General features: G+C 39.4%; 1 protein-coding gene across 5 annotated transcripts in view; it reads right to left on the bottom strand.

Annotated features, from left to right (window-relative positions):
* The window catches only part of KANSL1L (KAT8 regulatory NSL complex subunit 1 like), a 63,537-nt gene that overhangs the window by 4,155 nt on the left and 45,634 nt on the right, over positions 1–13,748 (bottom strand). For all 5 annotated transcript variants that reach the window (XR_004418436.1, XM_033064471.1, XM_033064474.1 and 2 more), the window contains exons 8-14: positions 12,463–12,573; positions 11,943–12,077; positions 9,494–9,621; positions 7,985–8,109; positions 7,124–7,178; positions 1,679–1,791; positions 58–211 (exon numbers count right to left, since the gene is read on the bottom strand). Coding sequence is in view for 4 of the 5 variants with exons in the window: in XM_033064471.1 (XP_032920362.1) it covers positions 58–211; positions 1,679–1,791; positions 7,124–7,178; positions 7,985–8,109; positions 9,494–9,621; positions 11,943–12,077; positions 12,463–12,573 (821 nt within the window). In the remaining variant the exon portion in view is untranslated. The remainder of the gene's footprint in view (positions 1–57; positions 212–1,678; positions 1,792–7,123; positions 7,179–7,984; positions 8,110–9,493; positions 9,622–11,942; positions 12,078–12,462; positions 12,574–13,748) is intronic.

Genomic DNA, 13,748 nt, shown 5'->3' with positions numbered 1-13,748 from the left:
TCAGGTTTGTTGTCACTGAAGAACTGACCTGACCTGGAAGCTACTGGAAGCACCCACCTTCTCTTCCTGGCTCTCTCTGCAGAGTGATGCCATCCCTGAACAAACAGAGCTGTGTGCTTCTGAAGTTGGGTCAGGAGCAGGGTCAGCAGCACAGTGGTCTTTCTGCACTGAGTCCTGGCTGTGTCGACTGTCAGCATTTTTGCTGTAAGACCTAGTGCAGAATTAGAAATGAGTTTTAAGAGCTACTCCCTGACCTTTCACATTGCCATGAGCAGTTCACATTTTCTTTTCAAAGTGTTCAATTTCTCCGTGCATGCTACCTCCATTCTGCTTGCTTAAACCAAAAGAGCAGAGGAAAACTGGTGTGGTTCTTGACCTTGTTGGCTGGAGCCAAAGCAAAGCTATGTGGAGGAACAAAGTGGATAAAATGGGTGGGACAGGCACACTCTGGCTGCAGACAGCTAGTGACTGATGCCACTCTGCATCTTGTTCCACATGCTCACCAGAATTGTGATTTTGGACAAAAGAAATCAGCCACAGGCTGATCCACTAGGGAGAACAACATCACCCACAGGGGTCCAAACTGCACTGTCAGCACTGTGCCAAGTGCAACTTGAGAGACAAGTCCTGGGGCTCCTCCTTACCACTTCTGCTCTGGACTCAAGTGCAAAGCAATCAAAAATGTAGTAAAATTTAAAATTTTGACCTCACTTTTAATAAAAATTTAAACTAGATATAAAATAGTGGCATGCATCTGAAATTCCAGGTGGAAGTCTGACCTTGTTCATGAACAGTTTATTTCTGAATTCAAGCCACACTAAGATTTTATCAAGGAGTTCACAGTTTCAAAATTAAGGTACATATGGAACGTTTTATTTTTCAGTACACTTTCTAAAGTTGGGAGGTTTTATGTTCAAAATTGCGTAAAATGAAATTCCTCGAGATGGCTTAGCTCTATTTTTATCCTGCATTAAAAAAAGCTATCTTTGACTATTTATTCCTAGTGTCATGGTTCACTTTCAGACAAGAGTAGACACAAGCATGTGATAAATAAAAAAGTTATCCCAACATTTACAGGCTGCTTTTTGCCCTGACAGACTGTGAAATGATTTATGGGAATCATTTTCTCATGGTCAAACTGCTGATGCAGTTTTATGATGCTTGTTCTGATATGCACTACTTTTTGCAAGACTTTTAGTGGTTGTATTTAAATCTGATGAGTTCTGCACCAGATGGCAAGCCTGTGAGAATGAACCATTCAGACAATGGCTTTCTAAGTGTAAGGCCCCTGGCACAGCCCAGGACCCTTCAGTAACATATCCCTGAACACTGGGGAGTTTCATTTGAGTCAGGTGAATGAAGAAGGACTCAGGATACACTGGCTAAAGTCACAGTAACTGGGAGTGGCACAGTCTAGCAGAGCTCTGTGTTCAGTCAGGGAGGAAGGTATTTGTTTAGTAATGCCAGGTCATTAACATGCCCAATTTCCGTAAGTATTCATGCCTCAGCACTGCCTTCCCTTACCAGCCACGAAGTTAAACATACCTGGTACTGTCCCTGATGAGTTAATTAATGGTGCCCTCATTTCCAAACTTCTGTGACAGCATTTCTGACACTCCTGTACCACAACCCACACCAGGTTCAATAGGAAGGCTCTGATCAAAGCCAATACACCTGCCTGCTGTTCCTCCTGGGCCAGCGGCTCTGCTCCCACAGCGACCACCTCGCACGCTCTCGCTCTTCGTACTTCGTGTGGCGCGAGGAAAAAGCTTTGTCTGACAGGTCTTCTACCTGCAACCACACACAGGCACAGCTGTCAGTATCAACATCACTAAAAACACCAGCCAGTATTATACATAACTCTGCAAAGGTCTGTTCAACAAACAAGAAGAGGCAACACAATGCATGCTTTCACTACAAAGGCACATTTACATGTATTCAGTTTACGAGAGCTCTGGTGTATGGGATGCTGTCATTTTGGATTTTTATTTCTTTACATGTCTGTGGTTGATCTGAATGGATATAGAAGTTATACCCCCTCCCTGCAACTAACACATTTTTCTCTGTGGTGAGAGGCAGAAAATTTAGAGGACAAGTATTCATTTGCAAATCAAGGCAGTGTTAAAAGTTCATAATAAAGACAAGCAAAAATTCGAACAGTTTCCAGAGATTGCTTTAGGAGGAGGCTGGGAGGCAGCAGGATTTGCCAGGTGATCTTTAAATTCTGAGAAATAGGTCTGAGATCACCAAGGACTTTGATAACTCCACAGAGAGGAATTCAGTGAACCTGAGGTGCCACATTCCTGCTGTGAAACCAAGCAGAAAACAGCTTCTGCTTTGAAGATACTATTTCTTACCCAATGGTTTGCATGATCCCAAGTACAGCTTAAACCAGCCCTAATGAAAGTACTTTACCTGCTCATGGTAAAACAAGAGACAGCTTTTTAGGTAAGAAATGCAGCTATTGCACTTGACTTTCACTGTGAAAGTATCATCTGTGTTTCTCTGATGGCAGAAGTTTGTTCACCACCAGTTGAACACATCAGGAAGTTTGTTCCTTAGCCAAAACAGCACTTTGCTGCCCTTCCCCCTCACTCCCTGATGGCAGGGGGAGTTCTTGGCTGGATCCCTCTAGTACAGCTCACAGTTGTTTTAAAGTGCTCCAAACCATTCAAAGTTCACCCAGAAAGCTGAGGTTGGCAGCAGTATTTGAGTGCTGTAGCCATGGATTTGATGCCAGCTAGTCCCAGCTCAAAAGCTGAGAAATTCTTGGAAAGAACAATTCTTGGTCATAGGAGCTGTGAAGCTGCACTGCCAGATCAATCCTAGTCAAGAACTATACTAATAATTCAGGGGGTCATGGAAAATAAATAGCATTTTTTTTCTAAAGCAAAATTCTCAGTGGTGTTGTAGAAGCAACACCATTTATCTGTACAAAATAGAGAACCAAATGCATGGTCCTCACTGCAGTGCCACAGGGACACTGGCAGTGCTCCACTTAATGATGTTTCTGTGGAAGCCATCCCCAGATGGAGTCTGTCAGCAGAGAGGTGCTTCACAGCCATTAGGGGTACAATGGCAAAGTATCACAACCAATCAGTGTGATCCCAAAGGCTTCATCTGGACTGGAATCAGACACAGGATCACACTCATTTGTAAAACCGTGTCTGCCCAGTTCCTCCTCAGCCCAGCACTCCACAAGAACCTTCAGACAAGCAGGCTGCTTAGTTTGCTCATCTCATCACTCCTTGCTGAAGGCTCCTTCATTGCTTTTATTTATTTATGTTAAACACAAACCACTTTGTTAGCTGCTGGTTTCCTTTCAAGTGAACTTAATGGGCTTCCTCCTCTCTGAAATTCATCAGCTCTGTCACTTGGAGAGGATCCAAATAGGGCTACATCTCAGTTCACATTCTGTCTTTCCAAGGTCAATGATGTACAGCATGAAAGTGAGAATTTTATGAACTACAAAAGTGTTATTCCCTTGGGGAAAATTCAGGATTTGTCTGTGCTCAGATTTCCTTTGAAGTGGAAACAAAAGATAATTTAGAAAGAAAAACAGGAATTTGAAAATACTTCTCTTAGCAAGTTGCCAAAACTTTTCATGCTGGGAAGAGATTTCATTTTTAAGTTTCCATTCAAAACTCGAAGTCCATATTCCTCTCCAAGTGAGGAGCTTTGAAAAATACAGAAATAAGCCTTGTTTGCTTTCCATAGCTGGTGATAGCATATTTAACCCCTTGTTTATTTAAAATGAATTTTACCCTATTCTTTTGAACAGTAAATTTTCTTATTTAAAAATTATTATCTGTTCTATGGATAAAAATTTCATGACACCAGAATAAAAGGTCTCTACTTGTTTATTACAGCCTTTGCTGCTTCCCAGCATTTCCTCTAACAACTTTAGATTAATTTAAAGTTCTGTAACAGGAGAAATTTGGTAGGTTTTCCTCACTAAGGTTAATTTGAAAAAGGACAAAAGAAGTGTCATTCCTCAGTGGGTGGATCTGGCAGTGATGTTGAGAGAAAAGGCCATGGGGAAGGCCTGCCTGGGAGGCATGTCTAATGATTTCACTCAAAGAAAACTAAGCTTTGGATCCCCCCATGACACCACAACACACTGTGCATTAATGTTGAATAGCATCAGGAATATTTCTGAAAGGTTCTCAAAACAACAAAATCTGTGTTTCGCTCTTTGGCTCCACGGGAAACTCTGAGTCATAGGCCATGAAAACACTTATGCAAAACGAGTTGCACAAGGAATTACTCCAAAGAATTTGTCATTACTAAAACAACTACAAAATAAACTTGAATGTTACAACTGTGCCTTTTCAGAAGCTTTAACCAGGACAAAACAAATTAAAACCAAAACAAAACAGGAAAACCTGTGCCACACCCTCCCATGCCTTAAAGCAATAAGACTGCAAATTCACACATGCAAACCAGGAAACTCAAATGTTCTATTTCCAGAAAGTATTTTTAGAGCAAGTAATACAGCAGACATAGATAGTAGATTAACTTTTGCATTGCCAATTTTGTTCTTATAAGGCAAAATTCCCAGAAACAAAAATGCACCCATAAAAGGTAAGCTTTTTGTTCTCAAAAGCACAGTGATTCCCAGAAAGCGCCTGATTCCCAGAAAGTGCTGAGCTGCTGTCCTCCAAAGTGTGGCTCACATGGAGCATGACAAACTGGGGACCCCAGATTTATTTGTAATTTAGCAAATGCTGGATGCAGGTCTATTGCATGGAAAGGGGCTGTTGCACTGAAAGTCTCTAAATGAAGAAGACAAAGAAGACAAAGATTTAAAAACAAAGACAACTAAGATGAAGGAAAAAAAGTTATCCAGTAGCAGAAATCCCTGACTACTGTTTGGCAAAAGGACAACTCTGAAGTTTTAAATTTAGCTAAGCAGAAAATAGAGAAGTAAAGAAACTATTATATAGTACCAAAAAAAAAAAATTTTAAAGTTACATAATTTTCAACAGCACCACAGGCTACTATGTAGTAAAATAAAGAAAAAGAGCATTTTATATAAAAGCAGAAAATATATTTTGTTTTCCCTTGTGTTATGTGAATGACCTACTGAAGTTTGCCTTGACCTTAGCACATGAAGCAATTTCAAGAGTGTCAGAGCACGAGTGCAGAAAATGCCAACAGGCAATGGTGCCGTTTCTCGTCTCTTTTTACAAGCTTAGCAGATGTAACTGGGCTCAAAGCTAGAGGAAGCTGAAGAATTATGATCAACCACCTTTTCTAAGTACTCTGAAAAACACCCAAACTAATGAACAGGATTCCAAAAGAAAGGGGGAAATGTACACAAACAAGGTCATTAGCATTTTTCTCTGTCTGACGTCTCTCCCCCTCATTCCAGCCAGTAGCTGACAGATGATACAGAAGCAGTGGGTCACAGCGGGAGGCAAAGCTGCTGTATTGTTAACTCAAGTTATTTCCTGGCCAGAGGATGAATCATACAGGATTGAGAGTCATACCAAACACAAATGTCCTGGGTGGGCTACTAATTCAGACATTAGCCCATGAACTTCAGAGAGAGACCTTTGAAATCCCTTCAGCAAAATACACTAAAAGCATGAAACAAGTCATCTCTGTAGGATCTGAAATCTAAACAAGAATCCACAGATTCCATGCAAGTTCCTCAAAGCCCTGAATGCAAATCACTGCTGAAGTAGATGCTCAAGGGACAGTGTGCCCTTGCTGCCTTTATTAGTTATTCTCCAAATGGTTTAATTAAATATCCTTGCAGGAGAGTTCTCCTGCGTGTGGAATTTGACCTTCTCAGTACAAAGGAAGGACAGGCATGTTTCCTGCTGGCTAGGATAGTACTAACCCACAAGTCAGTGGGTGGAAGTGACATAAATTTGACCACAGATTGCACAGGAATTTCCAAATTGCGTTAGAAAAGGCAAGGATAAAGTAAGCTTTTCCTTCCAACCCAAGAGTGTGCTGCCAGAGAAGTGCAACTACACCAGGTAAGGAGTTGAGACCATGATGTTCTCCTAAAGGAAAGGTTATGGAGCAGGTAGCTACAGACCTAGTAAAACTCTGAGGAAGTTTTTGCCTTGTGGAGAGCATATTTTCTATCCCAAGGGAGTGACATCATGATTTGTTTACTGAGTTTAATGTAACCTTCTGCACTGCTACCTAAATACCATCTTTTCTACTGCTATGGCAACTAAACTGCTTTAGAGATTCTCTCAAATAGCAGCTCAAGAACAGATATTGTGGATAAAGGTAGGAATACAAGTCCTACAGTTACAATTGGTGACAGTAGCAGAGACTGGAGGGAGATTAAAGATGTCCAAAGCACAGTAAAACTGACAGGTTTCTGGAAAAGAAGCCACAAAAAGATTGGAAGGACAAAAAATCAGTCTAGAGACCAGACTTGCTGGTAGATTCACCCTGAGTTTAGGAAATGCCTCAAACCCCTGATTAGGGGAGAAAGGGACCCCCAGCTGCAAAGTCCATGGACATTCCCTGAAGAAAAAGGTAGATTCTCAAATCTGGAGGAAGCAAACTAGCCCATGATTTGCAAATTTAGATCAAGAGGCAGGCAGGAAATGCTGAAGGTTACGTTGTTCCTGACAATGCAGAAAAGTTTGTTCCCACCAGGAGAGTTGCAGGAAAACAAATACTGAAAAGGAAACTGAGGAAACTTGCTGGACCCACAGGAGAGATGCCTGATCAGCATATGCACAGCAACATGCCATGGGAACTGCCATGGAAGGGGAGGATGAGAGGGAGGGCCAGCCCTGGTGGCCCCAGAAGACAATCCCACTGGGAGAGGCAGCATTGCAGAGCTCAGGAGCAGGGTGGCACAGCCTGACCCAAGGGACCCTTTGAAGTGCTGACTGTGCAGCAGCAAGGGGCAAGAGCCACACAAACAATGAAGAAAGAATATTAATGGTATACTTGCATTTCTATCTTCCCCTGTAGGGGTAACACACATTTTCACAATCTGATACTTAATACTTTATATTTGAAACTTGAAACTTACTGGGATTTGTATGAAGTCAGTGTTTTCAGAAAGTAAGCACCAATTACCACAATTATATATTGTATCTACTTTAAATAAACCTAGTGGTTTAATTAAAACACAACCTACCTCTTCTTCATCTGTTTCAGACTTTTCTAAAGGTTGAAGTTCAACAACTCTCCAGCTAGAAATGAGACAGGGAAAATCAAATTCAGTTTATGGTGCTGATAACATATGGCTGAAATTTACATTTTCCTTTCTCAACAAGGTATCTAACCTTTCCTTTTCCTAACACAGTCTTTTAGATATCCAATACAGTTGTAATAATATTTTTCAACTTAAAAGATAATAAAAAAGTAAATACATATTATGGATTTACAGTACAGAACAAGTACACTTAGCACTTCAGGCAACATGCTACTAAGACAATGGAGTAAGCAGAGGAGACCAATTGCCCTGTTTTTGAAATCTAAAGATGTTCTCCTTCTAAAACAAAGGACAAAAAGGTCTCTAGAGTCATGGATTGAAGGCCTACACTATGGGAAGAAATAAGTTTATTCTACTGTATCAGAATGGCTACATTTTTAAAAATTGCTAAATCCATTTCTCTTAATTCAGTGAAAATAGCTTACTACTTTCTTATGAACACACAAAGAAAGACAGCAAGGTCAAAAAAGCCATTCAGAGCTTCTCAGCCTTATGGTATATTAAAGGCCATAACCACAATTTAGATTAGATAAATCCACTTCTATTTTTGGCCAGTCTGTGCATCTGCCACATCCCTATGTATATCAGAGTATTTCTCCTGTGCTGTCCAGTCTTCCTGTCACTTCAGTCACATGAACTGAAATGCACAGAATAAAAACCCAAGTGCATGAAAAGATCATCTTTAATATTATAACATTTCCTAACTCTGTGTACATTATATTCTCAGTTAATGTTCTCATGTTCATTTTCATGTCTTTGCAATCAAGGAGGTTGTGAACAAACCTTGGAGTAAGGATTTCTTTGTACTGTAGTTTCTCCAATTTTGATGGTGCCACCAGTGACATGGGAATAACAATGTTGTCTATATCATAGGAGCTCTCACTTCTCAACCTCCTCCTGGAGTTATGCTGGATAACAGAATCAACACAAGAGGATGTCAGCTCAAATCATAGGAAATATATGATAGCAGAGAAACCTTAGAACTTCACAAGGAGAAAGCCTGAACTTTAATGGAACAGAGAATGTGAAGTGCTCATTTATGTGTTTTTTGACAATGATCAACTCAAGGGTGTGAAAAATGAGGTTCACTTTTTGGTAAAATTTAAAAAGTTTAATAAAAGACAATAGCAGACAAAGATAACAAAGCAAAGGGTTAACAGCTGAGTGCCTAGCATTCAGCCAAGAGCACACTATCTTTGGAGTCACTTTTAAAATATTTTTTTATTATATCAGCCTGTTGTGTATTTATAAACTATTATGCATATTTAAATTTTTTTACAAACTAGTTTACATATTCTAGGAACTGTTTAGTATGGCTATTTTTTGGGCTCTTTTTTTTAGACCACGTGTGCTTTTTGGCTGTGGTTTTAGTTTATTCTTATTACTACCTTCAGTTTGGGCCTTGGTCTATTCTTTTTTTAGACAGCAGGTGCTGATACTTGGCACATTAGTAGTAGGGTTTTTATCATACGCTTACTGGATGTTATTCTAACTAAACAGGCAGTTCAATTATAACTATATATTAGCTATTCACTACTATGTTTAAATTTTGTTAATAGCAGAAATAAAACCTACATTTTTATAGTAAAGTTATTTTAATATTATACATATAGCATTTATTTCAATATTTGCAAAAAGCCGATTTTGTAATATGTATTTATAACATAAATACAATGTAATAAAATGTGTTGTCTAAAGTATGTGGGACACACATTTAAACTCAACTCTGCATTGAAACATGATGACATACAGAGCACCAGTACACCACTAGGCTGAGCAAAACCATGGGACCTGAATCTAAATTGTAATTTTTCCATTAATTCCAGTAAAACAGTGTGTTTCTGTACACTGAGCTAGAGTTCTGCTGCTCCTCAGCAAATTATATACCAGGGACTTTATCTGTATTTCTGCACTAAAGGTTTTAAATAGGGAAATTTTCTATTTGCACCATAAGGCCATTTCATATAGCTGCCCCAAGAAAAAAGGGTTCTAAAGTGCCCTAGTATAAAACTGGGAACATAAATCATGGTGTATTTAATGAAACAAAAAAGCCAATAAATCAAACTCACACTCCAGTTATATGATCTGCAAAATTCTTTTACAAGCAAGTATCTGTTTTAGAAACACTACATACTCAATCTGGAATACATTAGTTAATGTAATCCAATTATTTCACTGCAGAAATGCTCTGCACTGCCACAGGACACTATTACAGGTGTAAAAGGCATGTGGCTTTGGATTATGAATTTGCACAACTCTCTGTTGATGTTGATGTGCCACATTTTGGTTTACCTGTGATGAAGTGCTGTGATGAGTGGGCCGAGACATGGCACTGACACTGCTGGTGGGAGTGAAGCTGCTGTGGGACTCAGGCTCTGCATGTTGGAAGGAGAATGTCTCAAACTGAGCGCTACTTTCGCCTGTCATGAAAAACAGCAATAAACAAAACATACCGGCTGTTGGCTATTAGACTGCAACATTTTTTCCACACACTAAGAGTAAAGTCATTTCTAGAAACCCACAGTGAGCCACTTAAAATTTACTGGATACTAAAAAAAGCCATCTAAATAAACACTTGCTATTCATCCTGTCATTGTTGCTCCACAAAACTCATCTCTTATTCCACGAAGGATTTCTTCTCATGGAAGCAGCTTCATATGGGCAAATCCTGACTTTTTTTTTCCAGGAGCTGTTACAGACTACACACACAGCAAATGCAATCTGACTTAGATTCTCCCTGTTCCCCAGCAGCACTTCTCTAATTGGGGTGCATCTCACAAGTTCTCCCTGTTTTTTCCTTAATAAATTATAAAACTGGTAGCAAGGGTAACAAACAAAATCAGTTTAGCTCTCCAAACCAATAGTGGCTTCTTCTGATTCATTGCTCCAGACAAATTGTAATTTCTGTTTACTCCCATTCAGTCCCAGTATAAGCAGCATTTAGTGGGATTCATAATCTAACCATCTGTTCTGTTTCCTTCTACCTAATTTCCAGTAGGAAAGGACAACTCAGACTTCATATACCAATGAAAAGAATGAGTGTATTCCAACATGGAAAAAGAGGTAAGACTGATCCTAAAGACTGTATTGTACAGGCTGGGTCAAGGCCATGAACTACCATCTCCCAGGCAGTTCTGCAGCTCCCTGGCACACAGCTTTTGTTTTTGGCCTTGTTCATTAAGCTGACCTTCCTCATGGATAATTACACTGAGATAGAGCCCAAATTAGGAATAAATATGTAGTACTGCACCCATAGCACTAATAAGCTAGAACTTGTGCTCCTACTCATGAATACACCACAGAAGAGTTTTCTGGCACTGGGATGATCCTCATGATAAAAGATTGCTTTTTTGGTTCCATTTCTTAAAAAAACTAAATACTATTGCCAGAAGACTAATGGTAACTTCAGAAGGTTTATAGCAAGATGTTTTCTCTCTTACTAGTGCTCCCAAGTAACTCCAGTTGTTGATCTCAGGGAAACTGAGAAACACTGTGTCAGCATCCATATCTTGGGGACCAGCAAGAGGTCAGGGGAGCATGGAAAACAGAATCCCTGGTGGTGAAAGGGGATAGGACACAGCACCCCATTGCAGACAGGCACAGAGTGTAAGAGAAAACTGTACAGCAAAGGCAGGGCTGTACTGCACAAGGGGAAGGATTCAAAGGAAAACCCTCATCTAAACACAAAGCAGTTTTCAGTCTGCCCCCAAAGAGCTTTTATTCTCTCCTAAAACTTTCTAATTAGTTGGGTGGTCTTGCCTTGGGGTTGTGGTTTGTGGGTTTTGGGGTTTAATCCTAGATCATGATTTTTCATTAATCCATCCCTGCAGTAATTCCCGTATCTCCACCTCTAGTGAAAGATTACACTATCAGTTTTGCCTGGATATGCACCAGCAGGCAATTTTTGCACAATATTAACTGATCATTTATACCTTTTCATTGTTTCCTAAGGGACATTTAAAATATGGTTTCCCCACTTGCTCAGTGACTTGTTTTCTTCAAATGTGTACAGAAGAATTTTGCCAAAGGTTCTCCAAAAGTTACATAAATGAATCTGCAACAGAATCTGTGAGGCTTTACATTCTAACAGCCTGGAGAGGTAAGATGTCATTCATCTTTACAGTGGCATGCTATATTTTTTATCCCTACATTATCACATTATTCTACAGAACTTTTAGGACACTACCTATTAATTTACCAGGTGCTGAAGTAGAGATTCAGTGGCTTAAAACAGAAAAGCAAAAACACAGTAAGAACTGGCTATCCACAAGTCCTCTTAAAAGTGTGGAAGGGATCCAGGACCACAAATGACAGAACACAACAAATGAAATACAGTGGACAAAGATGCCAGGAATAGCAAATGTTTCACTGGGCACATGACTTAACAGATAACTTTGCAATGTCTGTTTCACTGACTACTATTAACAAAAACCCTTTCATATTAAGAATGACACCCAGTATTAGAAGAACACAGTTGAACTGCTGAGCAGTTTCCTTTAAGAGTACTCCAAAAATAAAATACAGCAGCTTGTCTAATTCTGTATGTACACTTAAAAAGAAAGATGATTACTATGCTTTAAAAGAGAAAATTATTTTAATGGTGTTCCAAGTCTGTTTCTTCCTAAGTTTCATAACAGTATCCTTTTTGGAGACAACTTTTAATTCTCAGAGCACAGAGATATTCATACAGTACATATTCTAAAAGATGCACTAGCCTCTTGCAATGCTGTTTTTCTCTTACCTACTGCTGTCTCACTTAGATGCCTTTTCTTTCTTCCTTCTGACAGCTGGTCAGGTGTTCCTAACACCAACTGAGATTTGGAATTAGACAAACAGCCACTGCTCCATTGTTTGACAGAGACATGTGGATAATAGTCTGTAACAGAAAAAGCCATGGATCAAGTTGAGAAATTACTTTTCATCAGTACAATTTACAGGAAATCTCAACTGCTGAACTATTTAGAGTAGCCCCAAACTTCTGACAGGAATCCAAATAGTAACAGGACTGCAGTCAGGCACCTGATCCACACTCCCCCCACTTGTAGTATCCTCCTACAGCTCTGGTGGGATCATCTCAGTGCAATTAAGGAAAACCTGACACTGTGGTCTAAGAGATTCCTCTTCCACCTGAAGCCATATTCACCTTCTCTGATAACCTGCTTTGTGACAAGTTTATAAACTGAACCTCTTCATGGCAGAAAGTACTGACAAATTAATGAAAAAACAGCCTTGCAAATACTAAAATATTTTGCTTTACATACCATTGTCAGCAGATACTTTAAACTCCCCTCCTAAAGATGAGGTATCAGCAGGTTCTCCTTTGATGTCATCCCTCTTTAATAACGTTTCAAAGTATATGTGAAGAGGAATATCTAATAAGAAAAAGGAACAGTATCTGTATTAGAAAGACGGCAACCTCTGAGTCAATGAATTATGCATCATCACTAGAGGTTCAGGAATTGATTCACCCATCACATTCAACATCATCTGTGAGCAATATTGCTAAGGACTGAAAAACCCCCTGGAGGGTATTGAGAAAGAGTAAGACTGGGGTCTTCCTTCTTGACCAGCTCCTGCACAAAACCCAGCAAAGCAGAGAGCACACACTGCACTTCTCCTGTAATGTGAAGAGGCTTTGGTTCAGCCTTTTGGGTACAAGTAATTCATATTTTTGGAATTTGTTACTGCTGGGAACCTGCAGGTATTTTCAAGGCACATTCCCTCTCCATTTTCCTGGAAAGTCTACAGCAGACCAATGTAATTCATTTTCTGACAGCAGTTCTAAGGCAGAATTAGCCTGAAAAACATTTCAAGTGGTAAGTAACCTACATCCTGTTGTAAGGCAGGAAGGCTTAAAACAAGAACTACCTCTCTCTGAAAAGCCTTTCTGGAAAAAAAATACAAGAATGAAGAAAAATTTAATTGAAAAGAAGTGTCAATGTCAATATTTAATGCCCCAAGGGAGGCATTAAACTACATACATGTATGCACAGTCTAAGCCTCAAGTACCTTCAGAACTTGCCAGGACAAAAAACTTACAACATATTTTGCCAAATAAAAAGAACAATTATTTTTTTTTAATTTGATATGGATCTAACTTGATTTTGTCACAACACCCCAAGGTTTTGCTGTGTTTCTTACTCTACTTCCAAGTTAAACAAAGAAAGTCTGAAAGGTGTATTAGTCACCACATTTAAGTGAAGAGAGAACCAAAACATTTCTCCTATTTTGTTGGTCTTTTGTTTTGCTTTTTTTTTTTAACCTGGGAAACCACCTGGAAGACTCAGAATTTTTATTATGTCATCCTGTATCTTAATTGAAAGGGCAGGAGTGCTTGTTTCAGTCAATCCACAGCCTAGGTGCAGAAATACCAGAAACCCAAACTTCTTCGGTACAAACTACAGTTTTCCAGTTATCAAGGTGCAAGTTGAAAGAGGAGCTGTTAAGTTAAAAAAAGAAAAATCAAACTCCCAGACTTCCAAAATGAAACAAATGCCAATAATGTATTTTCAACATACAGAGAAAATTATTGCAAAACCATTTTCTT

This window comes from Catharus ustulatus, chromosome 7, assembly GCF_009819885.2.
Source record: "Catharus ustulatus isolate bCatUst1 chromosome 7, bCatUst1.pri.v2, whole genome shotgun sequence".
NCBI classification, from domain to species: domain Eukaryota; kingdom Metazoa; phylum Chordata; class Aves; order Passeriformes; family Turdidae; genus Catharus; species Catharus ustulatus.
This window is presented reverse-complemented; position numbering and strand designations above follow the sequence as displayed.